This window comes from Sorex araneus, chromosome 7, assembly GCF_027595985.1.
Source record: "Sorex araneus isolate mSorAra2 chromosome 7, mSorAra2.pri, whole genome shotgun sequence".
Classification (NCBI taxonomy): Eukaryota; Metazoa; Chordata; class Mammalia; order Eulipotyphla; family Soricidae; genus Sorex; species Sorex araneus.
In genome coordinates, this window is record NC_073308.1 from 29,473,803 (window position 1) to 29,495,409 (window position 21,607).

The 21,607-nt window shown below is 40.2% G+C and overlaps 1 protein-coding gene across 2 annotated transcripts in view; it reads right to left on the reverse strand.

Annotated features, from left to right (window-relative positions):
- KCNT2 (potassium sodium-activated channel subfamily T member 2) overlaps positions 1 to 21,607 on the reverse strand; it is a 368,079-nt gene that overhangs the window by 33,051 nt on the left and 313,421 nt on the right. For both annotated transcript variants that reach the window (XM_055144870.1, XM_004619919.2), the window contains 2 exons: positions 16,114 to 16,225; positions 3,293 to 3,394 (listed from right to left, as the gene is read on the reverse strand). In XM_055144870.1, the coding sequence (XP_055000845.1) occupies positions 3,293 to 3,394; positions 16,114 to 16,225 (214 nt within the window). The remainder of the gene's footprint in view (positions 1 to 3,292; positions 3,395 to 16,113; positions 16,226 to 21,607) is intronic.

The following is a 21,607-nucleotide window of genomic DNA, read 5'->3' on the forward strand; positions in this document are numbered from 1 at the left end:
TAGAATTCCACATAATTCAATCATGAGATGCTTTTCCAGTTTTAACTGGTATCTATTTTTATTGAATTTTTATAAATATTTACTTATTGCTTTCTCAGTTCTGCAAAGATAAGAACAAATATGATTAAAACCACATTATACTTTTTCAGGTGGAAAAAAACAAGACTTGAGAAAGTTTAACAAATGCAAAAACACGCTTCCAGGGGCTGGAGCAATAGCACAACGGGTAGGACATTTGCCTTGCATGCGGCCGACCCAGGTTCGATTACCAGTATCTCATATGGTCTCCCGAGCACCACCAGGAGTAATTTTTAAGTGTACAGACAGGAATAACTCCTGAGCATCGCCAGGTGTGACCCAAAAAGAAAAAAAGCAAACCAAAAAACAAGAACCTCCCCCCCAAAATACCTCTTAAGTTGTTTTTCTCTTTTCCTAAGTCCAAGAACTCCATCAACATCTTAATACTAGTTATTTTGTAGGACACAGTAAGAGATACATTGAGGCTTGCAAGGCAGCTCTCCTGGCAGCATCTGGCCAGAGACTCAGACTACAGCACTCAGGTCAGATTAATCATTCCTAACCCTATGAGGGTCCAAATCTAGTTATTATTTTTTGGATCATAACAGCATTTGTCCATGCCCAAGCTCTTAACTTATAGTTAAGCATTAGGCACTTTGGCCAGGTCTATCTCGATGAAGGGGTAGCACACAACTCACTGCTTGCCCTGGGTCTGTTCTGTCCCTCATCAGGACCCTGCTTTTGGGGGTGCTAGGAAGTAAGGGCAGCTGAGGCTTAGATCAAGAGAACAGATGCCCAGGAGGAAAATATCATGTGGAATCAAATGACTCCCAGGTTACAAAGCATAGCATTAGCTACAGTCTTTCTTTGCCCATACAAAAGAACATAGCTCTGAATAAACTATACAAAGGACTCAAGAAGATGAGAAAAATAATATTTACAAGTCAACAGAACACAAAGAAGTTACAAACAAACACAGAGGAAATGGGAGCACTGTGATGGGTGTAACCCAATAAAACTAAACTACCTGAGGCTATGTTAGCCTACATTATATATTCTGAGGTCTTTACCACGGGACAGGAGTGAGAGTAAATTCATGCAGCTGAAGGTGAGCACTCATACTGAGCACTGTGTTTGTCTTGTTGAGACCTTGGTGTCTGATCTATTACTGAGACTGATAATATCCTTTGCAACACAGTTTTCTTTGGGAATGCAAATGAAATGATGGTCATAGTAGACGATTTTAAATAGTAAATCACTACAAGAGTAGTCATTAATAACAACTCTTGAATTTATAAGCATATGTCCTTAAGAAGACTGATTTAATTAGCCTACCAAAACAGTTAAGTGAAATTTAGTATATTTTAATGTTTTTTATGTCATATTAGAAATTGGCGAAAGATTTATACGATCTGAAGATAAACCAGATCGCTGGAGCGATAGCACAGCGGTTGGGCTTTTGCCTTTCACGCGGCCAACCCAAGTTCGATTCCTCCGCCCCTCTAGGAGAGCCCGGCATGTTACCAAGAGTATCGAGCCCACACGGCAGAGCATGGCAAGCTACCCAGCAGTTCGGGCATTTGCCTTGCAAGCCGCAGACCCAGGTGTGATTTCTCCGTCCTTCTCAGAGAGCCCGGCAAGCTACTGAGAGTATCTCGCTCGCAAGGCAGAGCCTGGCAAGCTACCAGATCCGATATGCCAAAAACAGTAACAACAAGTCTCACAATGGAGCAAATCGATGAGCAACAGGATAACAGTGATACACTGATACAGTGAAATGGATTTGGTAAAACAGAAGAGTAAAGCAGCCTACTTGATGTCAGAGAAAGTATACTGGCAGGTACAGCTTTGAAAATTACTGTTCTAGCTCACTCTCACTACAGTAGCTTCAGAAAATGTCCTGTGCCTCTAGTTACAGCAAAAAAGCATGGGTCAAAACTAGAGCGAAAGATAGGGGGATGAGGAAGGTAATGCTATAGCTTCACTCCTATAAAATAGTTTTCTTTCCATTTCCGCTTATATAATAAAGACTTTTTTAAATGAGATTTTCATCTAAGCATAGCTAGAAAGGCTACACTACAAAAAAGCAGAGAACTTTGAAGATCACTGGTACATAGTGACATCAAATGCTACAGATCCAAATGTGTTCAGCTTCACCATTGCTTTTCGAGCAAGCTTCCTCTCCAGATCTTCCCTAAGAGATCAGAAGGTTGTGCATGTGGTCACGTTCCTTGGGGTGGAAGCCTGCCTCCTGGAGCACCCAGATAATGTGTCTGGAAACTTTCAGAGCAACAGCAGTGTTTATTCTCTTTTGCTGTGTTTGTTCCTACACTCATCTGGTATAAGCAGATGGTTCCTGACATTGCTAGAAGCAAACTCATGGGCATAATTAGCCCAAAGGCCAGTAGGAAAGCTTTGACTCTGCTTGAATTAGGTTGACATAGTTAAGCACGGCAGAAGAGGGTACATAAAATGCATAATGTAAAAAAGAGGGAAAAAGCGCCACAAAATACTCAAATGCTTAATTTGAGATCAATGTTCTCAAACACTTTAGATCTCTATGAGTATATTTTTTTAGTCAAATGGAAATACTTAGAAATTGTGCAATTACGTGAATCAGAGAATATGAAACATTACTGCTACCCAGTTTCTGGCACAGCTAGAATAAAAGATTGAAATGTCTTATTTTAAAGTAAAATGTCCATGAACTTATGCGTTCTGATGGAACGACTGTCACTTAACCACTCAGGAACAAACTAGATGTTCATAGTCATAATTTTAAAAATACTTTAAAATTAGGGCATAATCAGTATGTGCTTAAGATGTCTTTTGTTTATAAGTTGACTAACATAAATGTATCTTTACTTTAAGTCTGGGGAAAGATTGCATTGCATAGTGCTAATGTTTTGTTGTTGTTTTTTTTAAACTCCGCACTTCCTCCCTCCTCCTTATCTTAGTTTTAAATCTAGTAATGGGTGTGGAGAAATATGAAAGATGTGTTAAGATGTCAGATGGACACTGGAGGACACTGGTCCCAGAGATTGCCTATACATAATTTCATGGATTATTCTGGATAATTACAGAATTACAGTCTTTTTCTAACAAACATTTGAGACACATTTTTGTCATTAAATATGTGAATAAAAATACTGAGTTGCTCTAAGAGTAAACTTTAGTTACAGGTCACATGAGAAATAGTTGTCGTCTGGATGAAACCAATAGAATCTAAATGCAATATTGATATTTAAGAGTGAAAACAGAAAAAAAACCATACCTGATAGAGAAGCGTGTCCAACATGCTGATACTAAACACCCTCCCAGCAGCAAAAGGTAGTCGGAACATAAAGGCCAAGTTAGAACCTCGCTCTCGTTCTTTCTGTTCAAAAATTTGAAATAAAAAAAATATGTCACGTATTTTAATTTTTTAAATAGTGGCCACATCTGGCAATGTGGGGGTGGGGGGAGCGCTCAGAATACACTTGGAAGTACTGTAGGGCTACGTGATATCAGGGATCAAACATAGAATGTGAACACACTAGATATCTCTTGTAGTTGAGTTTGGCTCCAGATATGTTTGAAGATATGTTCAGCCTAAATTTCTTGACACGGGAGGTAAAAATATTGTTCATGATGTAGTCCTTAAGTTTGAATGCATTGTTTCTTTTATGATGATAGAAGTAATGTATTCCTTTTATTTTCATGACCATGTTTCCTTAATTTATTTACATACCACATGGTTAAGAAAGTTTCATCCATTCATACCTAAGATACTTCATTTTTTTTTTTGGGTCACACCCGGCAATGCACAAGGATTACTCCTGGATCTGCACTCAGGAATTATTCCTGGCGGTGCTCAGGAGACCATATGGGATGCTGGGAATCGAACCTGGGTCGGCCGCATGCAAGGCAAATGCCCTACCCGTGGTGCTATTGCTCCAGCCCCAATTCATCATTTCTTACACATATTTTTGAAAAGGATTTGAGGTGACATGATAAAAGAAAACAACACAATAAAACAATCCAATCAAATTGAAAAAGTCTATCACAATATTTAGAAAGATCTTCTTCTAGGTATTCTCCTAGGAGTAGGATTATTAGCACATCCAGTGGTTGCGAACTTTATCTCATCTAAGGCAGCATATCTTCATCTGCACTAGACACACCCGTCAGCTGACATAAAAGACAAAACATTGTGTGTGTATCTGTTTGTGTTACTGAACATGTACTATGTGGTATGTGAGTTTTTTTTTTTAAATAAGAGGGGGGAAAACCTCTTGCTATTTAACTTCCCTTAATTAATGGGGGCACCCGTGTAAGTCTGGTAGAACTTATGCAGGAAGCCAGGTTATCCCCAAAGAGCTGCTCACTTATGTCGCTAGCTATACTTTATTAAGAAAGACAAATAGAATTAAGAAAATGGAAACATCTGCCCACACTTGAAAGCAAGTAAAGACACTGTTTCTCATGGAGTCTTTCTGGAGGATCTCTAGGATCAGGAAAACTCAAAGCAAACAATCAAAAAATAAGATGAAAGAAAGACATAGTTTTACTCACTTTCAAACCATCTAGATGAATAAATTAGAAAATGCATTTTGAGAATATATTAAAGAATATACAGGCTGTTGGTAACATGGTGATATATACTATACGCTTATATAAATACTTGGAAACCTATTTCTAAATCTGAAAATATATTACATCATAGTAGATATAGCAGATCGATGAACGTGGGGCAGTTCTTGTCTACACCTGTATTTTTAACTATCTCCATACTCAAAGAAGCTATTCTCTCATCCAAACCATCTCAAGCAAATGTCTTCAATATGGTGCACAGGGTCCTTCTCTCCTCAAAAGATGAAGAGCCGTGGCCTCATCTGTCTCTCCATGGAGCTCGGAGGGCAAGTGACTCTCCACCATTATCTGCAGCAAATCTATTTCTTAAGATGTGACAAGCATCCTGGAGATCTGAAATCAGGAATCGTCACCACTAGTGGATGGAAACAGCTCCGATACAGCGATATAACCTCTGAGAATTCAAATTCCAGAATCTGCCATGGGGGTGGGAGAGAGAGCAAGATGGCTGCTGCTGACACATAGTTAAGGCATTTTCTTTGCTAGTGCCCTGGTGACTACTGTCATTTGATCCAGATCTTGTCAGCAAGGTTTATCTTGCCTCTTGAGTGCTTTCTCCTCTGGTTTACTAGTGATATCAAAGCAGGGCAAAGAGACATTTTATGCTTTTGCATTTTTCCCTCATCCCTTAATTTGCTCTCACGTTTTGTTCTTTTTCTCTGATGACAGTCTTGACTTCAATAGAACAAATTCAGTAATTAATTTGCACATAGTTAAGATCAGAGAGTAGTGGTGATTAGGTGGTGGAGAGGTGTAGGAGAATCTCCTAAGATGACAGGTATGTGTGTGAAGAGATAAGTCAGTGACAGACACAAGAGACAGGCACGGGGGCTGGGAAAATTTAGTAGAAGGCATGTGGAAGAAGACATGATATCAAGCACTAGCTAACAATCAAACAGGATTAATGCTAAGAAAGGCCATACTTTTGTAACTGTTAACAGAATTCCAAATCCAGTCTTCACTCTCCATGAGTAAACATTTAGCTTTGAGTTTTAAATATTTGACCTGGGACTTTAAATTCATAGGCTGCTTATACACTTTCCCAAATGAGTATGCATATCAACCACTGAATTAGCTTAATCTCAATCTTTACTTAAATGCATCCAGCAGACCAATTAGTATGCAGCAGTTTGGAGCCTGAATTCTAGAAGCAAAGGGATTGGAAGGGATTGAGGTTTATGTTGTTATTTTCTAGCTGTATGACACTGCCCACATCATGAAAAGTACCTATGTCCCAGTTCCATCACCTGTGAGAAGGAGTCATACCAGTGTCTCCATCCCATTGGTGATTGTGCTAAACAGAGCTAAAAGGCAAGCATATAATCACTGTCACTGTCACTGTCATCCAGTTGTTAATCAATTTGCTTGAGCAGGCTCCAGTAATGTCTCCATTCATCCCTGTCATGTGCTAGTGTAGCCCGAGGGCATATTGGGAGCTCTTTCAGGATCAGGGGAATGAGGACTGTTGTTGTTACTGTTTTTGGCATATCAAGTATGCCACGGGTAACTTGCCAGGCTCCGTCAATGTATATAATAAGCACCAATAAATACCACCCTCTATTATCATAATATTTTCATAATATGGTAAATGATCTTCAACTCAAGATCACTACTGAATTCCTTTTTTAATGTCACTTGGCCATTTTTGGTTTGTTTTCAACTGTGGGGTTTCCTTTAGTCCATATGTCTCAGCTAGTGGAGGATACTCCCAATTCTGTTCTCAAGTATTATTCCTGGCAGTGCTCTGGGGAATGATGTGGGGGATCCAAGCGGAGCAAATCACATGCAAGGACAAGCAAACCTTCATCCTTGTGCTCTCTCTCTGGACCGCTTCCAACTTTTACCAGGTTGGTGTTCCCCTTAAAGTTCAGATATGACTTCCCAAAGGGATCTGTTTTGTTTTGCTTTGCTCTTTATTTAAAGAAAATAATGAGTATCATTTGTTACTTGTTTGTTTGTTTTTGGTCACACCTAAAAGTGCTCAGGGGTTACCCCCGTGTCTGTTCTAAGAATCACTCCTGGGCAGTGCTTCGGAGACCATATGGGGTGCCTGGATTCAAATCCAGGTCGGCCACGTGCAAAGCAAGCGCCCTACCCACTGTACTATCTCTCTGACCCCTCTGTTCCTTTTTAATATAACTTCGTGGTGACTTCCATAGATTTCTGAAATCCATAATGCCTTGTTATATATTTATTTTATTTGCTAATATTCTGTCTGTGCTAATTTTGATTCAATTCCAAAAGAGCATATAGTGTCTTCTTGTCTTATGCACGAACAATTCCTAACACAATGCCTGGTACACAAACAGCCAATAAAATATTGGATGTTGCTGTGTCTCTTTTGAGCAGCACCCAGGCCATACAGTGTTGGGTGGGGGGACCACAGGAGCCACATTTGATGGTGCCTCAGTGAGGGGCATACAGTGAGGGAGTGAGGAGGGTCAAACCTAGGTCTCTGTCACTTACGTTGATCCCTGGCTCTGGTTAATGAATTATTACACAACTGAATAAAACATTTCCACTTATAGCACCTGCTTATAGACATAAAATGTTCACTGCAGGCTTTAAGTTAGCAGGATTCATATAAAGAAGTGAGAAAGAAAAATGAGGTTCACTCCATACTTCTCATTTTTCTCTTTAATAGAGTTTGCAGATGGAAAGAACACCATGTTCACATTATGCAAAGTTCTGATTTTTGATATTTTCGGTATTTGGGGAAGGCTTTCCCAGTATGTTGGGGGAGAGGGAGAGGTAGGGCCACTCTCAACAATACTTGGTCCTGAGGAACAGAGCTGATAGATCAAGGCTCTGGCCTGAAGATGCTGTTGGGACCAGCGGTACTAGGGCTGCCAAGACCACTGTGGTGTGGCTGGGGGTTCATGCTGCATGAGAAATTAAACCCGAGACCTCACACATCCCAGGCATGTGCTCCGGTCATTTGAGCTACATCACCAGGCTGAGTTCTATTACTTCAGTATTTAGACTGCTGAGACTTATTAAATATAATAATACATACTTCCATATTTGCTTCTGCGGGCTGGAGCAATAGCACAGTGGGTAGGGTGTTCGCCTTGCATGCGGCCGACCCCGCTTGATTCGTCCACCCCTCTCAGGGAGTCCGGCAAGCTACCAAGAGTATCTCACCCGCACGGCAGAGCCTGGCAAATTAACCGTGGCATATTTGATATGCCAAAAACAGTAACAACAAGTATCACATGGAGATGTTACTGGTGGCTGCTTGAGCAAATCGATGAGCAATCAGATGACAGTGACAGTGACAGTGATATTTGCTTCTAGTCCAAGCAAAAGATAGAATTCTTTTTCAGACATACAGTTTTGCTTTCCTAGTAGAACTCTGTATTCCATTGAAGATTCAATGGCAATTTTGTGTTTTCCTGACAAATGTATGTAAAAAATAACCTAAAAAAATAATCTGAGATATCTATTCAAAGCAGAATCTCCTGCCCCCGCACCTTGCTATCTTCATGGGGGCATCTCAGAGGGGGATTGGTTGAGTTTCCCTCCCTGCCCCTAGCAGAGCCCTGGCAGCCGAAAACCTCCAGAACCCAGCCATAGACATGCTCAAGGCCACTCTTCACACGCGTGGATAAGCCTCACGCATGAAGGAACCAACAGAGGAACCCAGGTATGCAGGACCCGTGGCTGAGATCTCCAAGCTTGCTGGGATCGGGACTAGGTCTTCTCCACCCAGATCTCCAGTTTTCCAGTAGCTTGGCAGCCACACCCACAAAATGCCCCTGGTGCCATGTAATCTCACTAATGGCCAAGATCCAGAGACTATAAAACAAAGCTCCTGGAAGAGAGCAATACAGAATCTCGCAGGGCAGAGCCTGGCAAACTACCCGTGGCATATTCGATATGCTAAAAATAGTAACAATAATGGGTCTCATTCCTTTGACCTTGAACCTGACAGGGATGAATGGAGACATTACTGGCACCCGCTTCAGCAAATTGTGAGCAACGGGACGATAGTGGTAGAGTGATACAGTGATCTATTCAAAGACCGAAGCTACCTTAATATAACTGGCCTTTCCCTGGCCTTCCATTGGTTTCTGTTATGAACATGAGCTTTAGTTGAAAGAAAGAAGTCTCTTCTGGCAGGATTTTTGTTTCTTCTAAATTGTGGCCACCGAGTACCATATGGAATGAGATGATAAATGAGATTTAGTAGAACAGTGTGAGAGGTGAAAAAGAAAAATGCCATAAATTAATGCCAATTATCTAGCCCTTATATTTTCTACTACAATTCTTTTATAATCTTTAATTTTTTGTCTTTGTTTAATTTGGGACCACAACGGAGAAGCTCTGGGCTTACTCCTGGCCTGGCTCAGGGATCACTCCTGGAGGTACTGGGGGAGGGGAGAAGAGGAACCATAAGCAGATTGAGGAAGCAAATCAGGGTCAGACATGCACTGCTTCCCTGGCTCCTATATTCTTTAGTTCTTCCTATTGTGATTCCCCCAATCCAGTGACTTTTCCCCAGCATTTATTCTACTTGGAAGTATGTCAAAGTATGTTCTAGGGAAAATCATATTTATTTATTTATTGGGAAATCATATTTAAACACTGGCTTAGGCAAACAGTAATTCTATCATAAATAATAGTAGCACTGAAGAACTGTAGCACTGTTATCCCATTGTTCATCGATTTGCTCAAGCGTGGGTAGTTTGCCAGGCTCTGCCGTGCGGGCGAGATGCTCTAGGTAGCTTGCTGAATCTCCGAGAGGGGCAGAGGAATCGAACCCAGGTCAGCTGTGTGCAAGGCAAACACCCTACCTGCTGTGCTATTGCTCCAGTCCTAAAAATATAAACTAAAAAATATATTTTTTAATGTGTTTGATTAATTTAAAGATGGAAAAATATAGACTTTGATATTTTTGCCTGTTTTCTTTTAGAAGCTATCTCCATGAAAAATAAGTTTGCTGTGCTGGTGATTTGATGAACAGGCAAGGCTCTTTCCATGCTGACAGCAATTTTCTGACAATGGGTGTCTGAAATTCAGCTCAATGCTGGTATGAACTAACTCACTTTGGCTTCCAGCCTAGAGGTTAAGGGACTCAGTCCCACAAAACTGCTTCCATTCCAGACACCTGCTCTCGGCACAGCTTCCAATTATGTTCCTGTCCAGCCAGTTACAAATTTGGGACTTCTGGGCTGGAGAAATAGTACAGTGGGGAGGGCATCTGCCTTGCATACAGCTGACCTAGGTTGGATCCCAGCACCACAGATGGTCCATGGAGCCTGCCAGGAGTAATCTTTGAATACAGAGACAGGAGTAAGCCCTGAGCACTATTGGGCATGACCCAACAAAACAAAAAAACAAAACAAAATAAAAAAATTGGGAACTTCCCAGTAGTCCCTTCGGTCTGATGATTTGCAACAGTGCTCACAGACTCATCAAAGGACTTTCGGCAATAACCACTGGGGTCTATGGACACATGGACAGCAAAGACAAAGGGACACAAGGCAAACCTGGGAGAATTGAGAACTTGGTGTTGCCCTGAGTCAGGATCTGCCACCCTCCTGGGATGTCTGCATCTCACCGACCAGGAAGCTCCTCAATCCTGGTTTTCAGAGTTTTAATCAAGGCTTAAGGCACACATATGATTAATTAAATCATTAGACATATGATTAAACTCGATGAGTCATTCTTATCGTCTGCACTTTATCTAGTAACAGACTCGTTCTCTTGCTGAAGCTGCCTTCTGCCTCCCCACGACTTAATCTGCTACCGGTGACAAGAATCAGGCATGGCTGAAAGGTCTGAAAGGTCTGAAGAGACAGACAGGCCTGTCAGTCAGGAAACCGCAAGGATTCTTCCAGCTCTGTGTCTGAAGCTGGGGACAAAACCTAAATATCTTTGTTTATTATCTCACACTATTCCTCTCACATTTTCATCACTTTGCTTCTTACATCAGTGTGTAATTACCATATGATTGCTAAAGTGTAATTATGATCATCATGGGGAATGCTGATACTTCAACAGTAATTTTGAAGGAAGCAGTCTTGAAATAAACTGTGCCCTAAGTATGAGGAAAGAACTTTTTTAAAAAGTGAAATCTCTCAAAGCAGGGAAAATAAAGTGCTCTAGAAGGAAAAAGGTAAAAATTTCTCATTTCTCCCCTCTGTCTTCCTCTGCTGTTTGTTTTATTATGTTATCTTCTCTCCATTGCCAAATAGCTCTTTGACTATTTCTGGTGCTGGAATACCTATGTTCTTAGGAGTATCAACGATCCAATAGGACCGTTGACTAAATGTGATAAATACTTTAGGGAAAATTAGTGGCAGTCAGAGCGGTCTCCAAGAATAATGAAAAAACAAAGTAAAACAAAACTGCAGCAAAAAGTCAACAATGACAATAACAGAAAGGGCTGATGAGGAAGCCCAGGGACCCTTTAGTTGGTTGAGAACTTGACTTGCAGACAAGAGGCTGCATGTTCCACCCCGACTTCGTTTTATGTGCCTCATGCAATTCTCATGGTTTCCTCAGGCACTACAAGTTTTTGGCTTCCTGAGGCAGCTACCAGGTGTGTGCCAGCACTGTCGAGAAGTGTGTGCAATGCCCAGAGATCAGCACTATTGAGTGTCCAAGTACTGCAGCCACGTACGTGACCAACAAGCACTTACCACAGCCAACTGTGTGATTACTGCAATCAGGTGCATGACCCCCCACAGCCATTATAATAATCACAGACAGCAAAAAAGATGGAAGGGAAAAATCTAAATGCTTCTTTTAAAAAGGCTTTTCTAGAAAAAAATAAGGAAGAAATTGTGTGCCAATATTTCTATTCATGATATATTCCAATAAGTTCCTTAATTCGGAAGAGAACAGTCGTGGTAGATTGTATTGTGAGAGAATTTTGACTCCATCAAAAACCATGCTTAATTCTTCTTAGTCACGTGATCAATTTTCCCGTCTGCCCTGAATGCAGGTTTGGAAATATTGTGTACTGCTCCCTGACCCATCGGTAAAAACTTCCATCTGTTTAATAGTGATAGGGTGTGTGTGTGTGTGTGTGTGTGTGTGTGTGTGTGTGTGTGTGTGTGTGTGTGTGTGCGCGCGCGCGCGTACTGGTAGCTGCTCCTTTTAGTTGGACGTTACAAGACACTGCTTCAGGCACAAATTATTTTCAAGTAAGACATGCAATAACTAAGGAGTTCAGTGATGAAGAGTCTCCCAGAGTTAAACACTTCTGGTTGTCAACAGGACAGGATAGAAAGCTGAAAAGTGACATTAACAACAGAATTCCATGCAGTCTTGCTCTCCCAGGATCCTAAAGAAAATTTCATAAATACAGGAGAGAAACACAAAATTATGAAAGGATGTTTACCAGTAGTTCACCATCTTTTCATAGACACTAGCTGTCTAGTAGAACATAGACACTAGCTGTCTAGTAGAAAAGTTTTAAAATTCTTAAGGAAAAGAAAAGAAGGAAGGGAGGAAGGAAGGGAGGGAGGAAGGGAGGGAGGGAGGGAGGGAGGAAGGAAGGAAGGAAGGAAGGAAGGAAGGAAGGAAGGAAGGAAGGAAGGAAGGAAGGAAGGAAGGAAGAGAGGGAGGGAGGGCTCGTGAGGAAGGAAGGGAGGGAGGGAGAATGAGGGAGGGAGGAAGGAAGGAAGGAAGGAAGGAAGGAAGGAAGGAAGGAAGGAAGGAAGGAAGGAAGGAAGGAAGGAAGGAAGGAAGGAAGGGGGGAGGGAGGGAAGGAAGGAAGGAAGGAAGGAAGGAAGGAAGGAAGGAAGGAAGGGGGGAGGGAGGGAAGGAAGGAAGGAAGGAAGGAAGGAAGGAAGGAAGGAAGGAAGGAAGGAAGGAAGGAAGGAAGGAAGGGCAGACTGAAGGAAGAAGGAAAGGAGGAAAGAACGAAGGAAGAAAACACAGGAAGAAGGAAGGAAGGAGGAAGGGAAGAAGGGAAGGAAGGAAGGAAGAGAGGGAGGGAGGAAGGAAGGAAGAAAAGACAGAGGAGGAAGGAAGGAAGGAAAGAAGGAAGGAAAGAGGGAAGGAACTCATGCCCTTTTGTGTCTCAGGTTTTCTCCACTCATATGGAAGCCACACAGTCACTTTTGACACAGAATGGCCTTTTCAGTGGCTCCTGACTCTAGTTTCTGCTGCCATTCAGAAGCACGTATCTCTTAGTAAGCAAGGTCTACTAGGAAAACATCCCGATTTAATCACCAAACAAACAAAACCACCAGGATCAATGCAGATTAACTTTCTCCATTCATAACTGTCACTCTTAAAAATTTCATTTTTAAAACTTTGAGAGATAGTTCTAAATAAAAGCTTGTTTGTAGACAGGCTGTGATCCGCAACTACTTTCAAACTGCACCATGTTTCCAAAGGTGAAGGCCCCATCTGTGAAAGTCCAGGTGCATCTACTTGTAGACTGAAAACAATGATGTTCATACCTATGTTTGGAAGAATAACGGTTCACCTAGTTCTCAGTGGACAGAAATGGTCTTGGCAATTTATTTACATTTTGAAAATAAAGATCATCTCCCTAATCTTAAAAATTCTTCTGGTTTTCAATGCAACTTTTAAAGCAATTGCTTTAAACAGTATGTCAGCAGCATTTTCATGTTAGCAATATCATAGATATAAAAAGGTGCTTGAAAAAATGATTAATTGGTGTTTGCTCATGTATTTGTTTTCTAGAGTTGTCATAACAATGATTCATAAATTTGGGTGGCTGATCTAGCAGAAATAGACAGTCTTATAGTGTTGGTTGATAGCACGTGAAATCAAGGTAATTGTAGGGCAGACTCCTCCTGAGGAATGGAAGGGGAGCTCTGACCTACTGATCCACTCATATTAGATTAGACACCACCCCCAAAGGCCTATTTTAGCTTGGTTACTTTTGTAAAAAAATCTATCTTCAAATAAGATAACATTCAGAGGAACTGTTCATTAGGAATCCGGATATCTTGGAGTATAGGAAGATAAGGGGGAAGTCAGAAAGAGCCATAAATCAACCCGTATCAATACAATAGTCTTAAAAGTTTCAATTTGAGAAGACGGCTGTTTCAATGAACAACATGACAATAAGTGAACTCTGTAGTTTTTTAACAACAAGACCATTGGTTGATTCAAATCTACTTCTTGTAGTCCATCTCTTAGTAATTAGAAAATATATTACATTTTTTTCTCCTTGGGGCTATTGAGAAGATTAGGTATATACATATATTTTAAAAAGAAATTCACTGCGGTTTACAATATTGATACTGAAAAGTTATCAAGGGAAGAGAGAGAGAGAGAGGGAGGTCGAGAGAGAGAGAGAGAGAAAGAGAGAGAGAGAGAGAACAGAGACAGAGACAGAGACAGAGACAGAAGTGCCTGCCATAGAGACAGGCTGGTGGCTGAAGGGGTTGGGAGTGGCAATCCTGGTGCTGGGAAATGTACACTGGTACAGGGATGGGTGCTGGAAAACTGTATGACTGGTATAAGTGAAATCCAGTCATGAACATCTTTGTAGGGATCTATCTCAGAGTAATTCAGTAAAAAAGTAAAAAAAAAAATCACTGAGGCCAGAGTAGGGTGTTTGTAGGGTGCCTGTCTTACATGCAGTCAAGCCAGGTTCTATTCTTAGCGTTCCATAGGGTATGTAAAGCCCTCCAGGAGAGAGCCCTGAGTGCAGAGCCAGGAGCAACGCCTGAGCATTGCTGGGTGTGACCCCAAACCATATACATATAATGAAAAGAAATTAATTTCCCTGGAGCCAGAGCAGTAACACAGTGGGTAAGACACTTGTTTTGCATGTGGCTGACCCAGTTTCAATTCCTAGCACCCCATGTGTCCCATGAGACCTGGCTAGAGTGATCCCGTTTCAGAGTCAGGAATAAGCACTGAGCATCAGTGTGTCCCCAAACAAAAACTTAATTTCAGTGTGCCGAGAGAGAAAACTGTCTCTTCCTCTTCTCCTCCTTTCTGGAACATTCCCTTTACATTATTTTGTGTGTGCTAAAAAAAATTTATTTTTCTGTTTTTCTGAGATTAAGCAAAATTTAAAAACTGTGTATAGTGCCAGAGCAATAGTACAGCAGGTAGGGCACTTGCCTGGCATGTGGCCAACCCAGGTCCAATCCCTGGCATCCCATATGGTCAACCAAGCCCTGCCAGGAGTGATTGTTGAGGGCAGAGTGAGGAGTGAGCCGTAAGTGTAAAAGCTAAGAGGCTGTATTCTCTGAGACACGTACCACAGTGTGGTTCAATCCTATTTGAATGAAAACCTATGGGCATGGGATACCGCTCAAGGTAGAGCACAAAGTCAGCTGCAATCGTATGTAATCATGTCTCCTTACCAGCAATGTCGGGGATGATCTCAGAGCTTTACACACACAAAGGCAAGTACTGGACCACTGAATTAGGTCCCCAGACTTGTAATTATGCTTTTCCTCTCACTCACTCGACTACATTTTGTATGCCTAGTCTGATCTCAATGTTCTGAATTGATTATCTGGTTTAATTCTTTCAATGACTCCTAGTATTTATCACTATTTTTCAAATAAGAAATCCAACACTATGAATGTGTCGATAATGCTTTCAGGTTCCCATCATAGGAAGTAGATGAGAAATGAATCAGCCTGATCCCACGGGCTGTTTTCTTCTTCACTGAGTGACCCTAACTTACTAGTCACAAAGGAGATGTGATACCTTAGGCCAGCACTGATAGTAGTCAGGTGTCTAATACTTTGGAATTAGGTTTCTTATGGATATTGTCAGCTTGCCCTTTTGATGATCACCCTTTTGATGTAGATAAAGCAGTGTGGCCTAAATGGCTTGTTTCTCCTATTGCATTGCTTTGATCACCCTATGATTTTAATAAAATATGGAATCTGTTTTAAACCCCTCTGAATGCTGGACATAATAATGACTTAACTGTGTCTATAAAAGAGCAATGTCAGATCTTCCAATGAGCATGACCCGCTTGAAAGAAAACAAAAGGAGAGAGTAGAAATGACCAACTCAACAACTGTGTCTCAGGGCCTGGCTCTGTGTCTGATATAAAAGATAACTGAAATAAAAGTGAACAACTCATTTTAAAACATAAGTAATCTTCTCTAGTTTTTGTATAGTTATAAATAACAAAGGTGTTGACACATTTTCACATGTATAAGATTATGTCTTAATTTTCCCTCTCACATCAAGTTCTCCCAGAATACTAATATCCAGTAAACAATGAATGCAAAAGTCATCATTTCTACACTCCTCCTGGAGAATGGAAACCACTTTTCTGTCCACATGACACCACTGCAATCCCACGGTCTACAGTCATGTTACCCTGATCCCTCACCAATCCTATTCAAGTTCCCACTTTGAAAGAATGTGGGATGGAAAGATAACACTTAGCTTTTTCTATAGCTTGTGGTATTATTTTTTTAACATAGAAATTTTCAGAGTTTTTATTTCAACAAAACATCTTGTTCAACTTAGTTAAATAATGTGGTTTCTTACCTTTTCCAGTTTTGAAAGAGCAAGAGAGTAACAGTCTTTGGCTCTGAACTGCATGAATCTCATGTTGGCTGGGTGAGTGAGCTCTGTGATAATACTGAGACTGGAAAACAACCTACATTGAAAAAAATAAGCATTACACTTACAGTACAATATGGTATTTCTCATAAAAACATACTTACAAGTGACTGATTCCTAGCCTTAGGTTTAAAATCACATGCAATTACAATCACAGGCTTTGTCACGCATAAGAATATTCTGTATAATAAAAAAAAAACCCACAATGTATTATGTTCTAAACAATATTTTAACCTTAATTTTTTTGGCTTTTGGACCGTACTTGGTGGTACCCAGAGCTCACTGTTGGCTCTGTGCTCAGGGATCATTCTTGGCAATGCTCAGGGCACCATGTGTAGTGCTGGAGATTGATTCTGGGGTCAGCCGCGTGCAAGGAACATGTTTTATCCACTGTACCTTATCTTTTCGAATTTTAATCAGCGGTTCAACAATTGAGTTTTATCAGACCCTTTATTCTTATGATTATAACACAGCATGGAAGAGAAACTCATAAAATTGATTTAAGAAGTTACAAGGTTAATTTGTGGTAAGTCTCCAAAAAAGACATTGATAAGATAACTCCACTGATTAGCAAAATCTCACGTGATAAGTGTACTTTCTGTAATGGGGTCTTCTGAAATACAGAACTCATCGTGTGAAAATTTAAAGGTCAAAGCTCATCACAATGAACTTCCAAGCAGAGGAAATACTTTAATTGAAATAGCATTTCATTGAAATAATTAAGACCAAGTCTCAATTGACAAAGGTGTACTAAAAGGACTCAGAATTATCACGAGCTGTAATTTGCATTAGCATTCTTCCCATTCACCTTTTGCCACCATTTCCCACCCAACACACACACACACACACACACACACACACACACACACACACACATACACACACCAACATACACATGCTAAAAATGTTTCTTCCAGAGAAAGGTGCAAAACAGAACTACAGCTATTGCCCTTTTTACTGCTGCTATTATGTGTGATCTGATTCCTATCAGGTACCTATGCATCTTGAGTAGCTCCCTGTTTCAACTACTTTGAAATTTTCTGTAGCAGCCCCTAGAGGAGGGTCAGCTTTACTCCTTTTCACATGACCTTTAGCTCAGACACGACTGTTCACATTTCCCGTCACTGGGCAGAGCCTATCCCTTGAACACCGGGACCACAGGGACTGAAATATATAAGATATCTTTTGATTCAAAACATGTCAGTTTCTGCAGCTGCACTTCCTCTCCATCCACGGGAGAGTAAAGAGCCTGCAGAGTCTCTCCAGGGGCGCCTGATGGACAGCCTTACAGACGGGAGCACAGAATTCAGAGCTGTGGGATCAATCTCCTCAAAAGGATCAACCAGGCCTCTCTCAGTTTACCCAAATAACCTTCTTCCGGTAAGTGGTACTTTGAAACAGGGTGTTGGTGATCAGTTTCATCTCTGTGGCCCCCAGAAGGAACTGCTACTATTGGAAATGCAGAAAACTGTAAGTTCAGAGTAAACTAAAAGTACTGAGACCCTACAGATGAGGAGACTTTGCCTCATCTCAGGTCTCTGAGCTTTTATCTAGTTGAAGAAGCAGCCATAGCTGGAACCCTTTAGACTCAGAGAAAGATGGTCTGGGGGAGATCATGCAGGTAATACGATCAGTAAACATGACTTCTCCATCCAAGAAACTTTTGCTCTCATTAAAGATGAAATAATCTCTCTTTGTTATGTGCACTCTCTCACATAAAGAGATTCCTTAATGAAAGGTACCTATCCCTGGTCTGCCGATTTTTCACTTGAATTTGATGGTTCCTTTACTAACTTACCTGATGCTTTGATTGTTCGATAAGACCGAGAGCCCAGAAGTGTAGGAGATAAGTCTTTGTACCCAAACAACTCTACAAAAACATTTTATAACTTTCTCTTCTCTCACGTGCTAATCGCAATGGGTGAATTCCCAAGAACACCCTCTGTCCCTGACAGTGTGATTCTGCCACCTAATAACCAGTTTCATGAAAGTTTCGGTTCTATATGTGGCCAAACCATCCCTCATTACCTGAACCACAGATCTGTCTCAGAAGACAGAGACCATCCTAGTTAAGACACTCAAAGCAATTCCTTTTATTTCTTAAACGTACTTTCTTTTGTGCTATCTGTGGAAATTGTAGGCTCTCTTCATTTAACTTTATTAATATTTGAGCCTAACCTACTTAAAGCCTTTGCAAACAATATCAAGTTTCCTGGCATCCACTCTTCCGTAACTGAGAGAAATATAGTATTATGTGCCCTCACGTCCATTTCGAAAGCCAATGTTAATGCATTTCACAAACAAGCAAACTTGGAGTAAATATACTTAGAATAATCCCAGCAAATCAATTATCAGAACATCATTTCATTTGCTAACTTTTCACCTTATTATTATTGCCAAGGCCCAAGAGATAACCAGTAAGGCACTTTGCCTTACATTGCAGCCCATCCAGGTTTGACCCCAGCATCTCATATGGTTCCTCAAGCACCACCAGGAGGAATTCCTGAGTGAAGAGTCAGGAGTAATCCCTGAGCATTGCTGGGTGCTACCCCTTAAACAATATATAAATAAATAATTAGAAGTAAAGTTGTAAAATTATTGCAACTGGGCTGGATAGACAGACTGGAGGTGAGGGCTTGTTCCTCCCCTGGCACTACATATAGTCCCCCAAGCACTGCCCGGGATCAAACCAGGTAGGATTCCCAAACTCCCCACTCCCCCAGACAAACTAATTTTATTTCTGGAGTTGACCACTGTTTTCAGTAACTGACCCCCTGAACTAATTACATATCGATTCTGCAGTGCAGAGTTGGGCGATGCTTAGTGATCTGACTCAGGAAACTTGCGGTATCGCACACAGCAGTTCCTTAGTTGCGATGGTACCTGTTCTTTTTTTTTTTCTAAAGTTGCTATCGCTGTTTAAAATGTACTTTCTTTCCTATTTATTTTCCTCCTCATCCTGCATGTTAAAACCCGGTTATGTAAAGTTCCTCTCATATCTAATTGAAAGCCAAAGTTTAAAATTAAAACCATTCTCTCCCGTTGAATCCCTTATCCTAGATTCATGCTGCTTATTGAGCCACATCTTGTGCTAAACCCTAGTGGGTTTCATCTACAACTTTATTCTCCTGCTAAATGACAATAGTTATACAAATAACATTTGCCCCATATATTCCTTCATTTAATAACCCTTTGTGACACTAAGCAATTTTCCAATTCTCATTGCTGCATGTAGATGAGGGACTTTGCATTTTCTACAGATAGCTTATGAAGAGTAAAAATATGTTTCCTCAATGGTTATATTTTTAGAAGCTTGATTTTCTGTAAAGTAACCAGAGACAGAAAAATTTACCAAAGACAGTTCATTCTATTATAAACTTAAAAATTTCAAATAGCCTGCTGGGAAAAAATACCAATTAAATGGACAAATTCCCCTATACCTAGTAAATACTTGCAACTGACAAATTGCAAACCGTATTGACATTTCAGAGCTTTTATTTCAGATTTTTGTTGTTGTTGTTAGCTTATTTGGGGGTCACAACTGGCAGGGCTCAGGGCTTACTCCTGGCTTACTCAGGAACACTCCTGGTGGTGCTCAGGGGACCTTATGTGGTGCTGGGGATCAAATGCTGGCTACTATTTGAAAGGCAAGTACCTTAGCCCACTGTACGATCTCTTTGACAAAAGAAATATTTAAAAATAACAAAGCAACTAAAGATATATGTCACAATATGGCACAGGTAATATTTGGCAGTATTATCTGTGACAGAGTTAACCAATGAATATAAAGCTTTATAGTGTCATTTAGATGTTAAAATCCGTATTTGTGGGGCTGGAGCGATAGCACAGTGGGTAGGGCATTTGCCTTGCACACAGCTGACCCGGGTTTGATTCTCAGCATCCCATATGGTCCTCTGAGCACTGCCAGGAGTAATTGCTGAGTGCAGAGCCAGGACTAAGACCTGTGCATTGCCGGGTGAATCAAAAAGAAAAAAAAATTAAATAAAATCCATATTTGTGCTTAGAAATTCTAAAAGAGAAAATGAGAAAACTGATGCATACAAATTCTAGGTTCAAGGTAACATTGTAGTAATTCAAAGAGTTTGTGTTTACTGAAGCAATCTAGAATAATACCTTTCCCCCTTATTCTAATAGTCAGACCATCAAAAATATGGGTACCCCAGTGATCCAAATAGAGATAATAAATTTTGAATAATATCAAACAACACCTTGTAGTTTTATATATTATAATTTAAATCCATTTTAATCTTTTCATCTCCAGTTTTCTTTATCCTCCCTAGACAGTAATTATTAAATCAAATTAGCTGCTATCAATTCAGCAAATCATTGTAAAATCTTTGCTACTGAAAACCCCTGGTTTTAAGAAGATTAAAAAGAAGCATGAAATTCCTGCCTTTAAAATTGAGATTGCACAATCTAATAGAGGAGATAGCAAAAAGTCATGAATTAAAGGACAATACACAGTTCTTCCAGCTATAATTATGAAGCTGACAGGATGATCACCGGATAGCACTGAGACATTGGTCAATGAATGACATGGGGCAAATTAACTAGAAGTATTGACATATAAGGTCAGAAAAGTAATTTAATAAGAAAATTACAGCTGTAAACAATGACAAGCTATAAACAAATGAAAATTTCTTTTGGGAAATTTTCTCCTCTTAGAAACATAAATTTTATCTTTCATATATTTATTGTTTTAATTTGGTTAAATTTGTCATTACTTGGATTCTTTTATTTATAATATGCTTTCATTTTTCTTTTATTCTTTTTTTGAGGGGTGCGGGGGGCACACCGAGGAGTGCTCAGGGCTTAACCTGGCTCTGTACCCAGAGTTTGCTCCTGGCAGTGTTGGGGGAGCCACATGAGGTGCCAGTGGTCCAACCTGAGTCAGCCACGTCCAAGGCTAGTGCCCTACACACTGTACTGTTGCCTTAGTTCTGTAAAACATTTTGTAACTCATGCTATCAAAGAGAAATAGACACAGAATACACTTAGATATATCTGATGCCTCAGTAAGAGTGCCTACATTTATGACAGAGTGTCCTGGTCATTTTATTTAAGTGACCCATAGTTTTGAAATTTGATAGGTCTATAAAATTTATGAGATATACCATTTATTTTATAGAAAAGAACTGCACCATTAATGTTGTTTTAAACTGAGAAAGAGAATCCATTATCTAAGTCTGCCACCTAGTGAAAATATAGATGTAACAAATATGAAATGTTTTCTCACAGTGTCCTTTAGACTTATAAAGTATTTATATCAATGGTAATATTTTAGATTTTAAAATGTGTTTACCTAATAATTGAATTATGCATCTTTAAAGAACTAGTAAATCTACTTCTAACTACATTTTGAATAGAGAGCGTATTACAAATAAAATGACATGTCTCT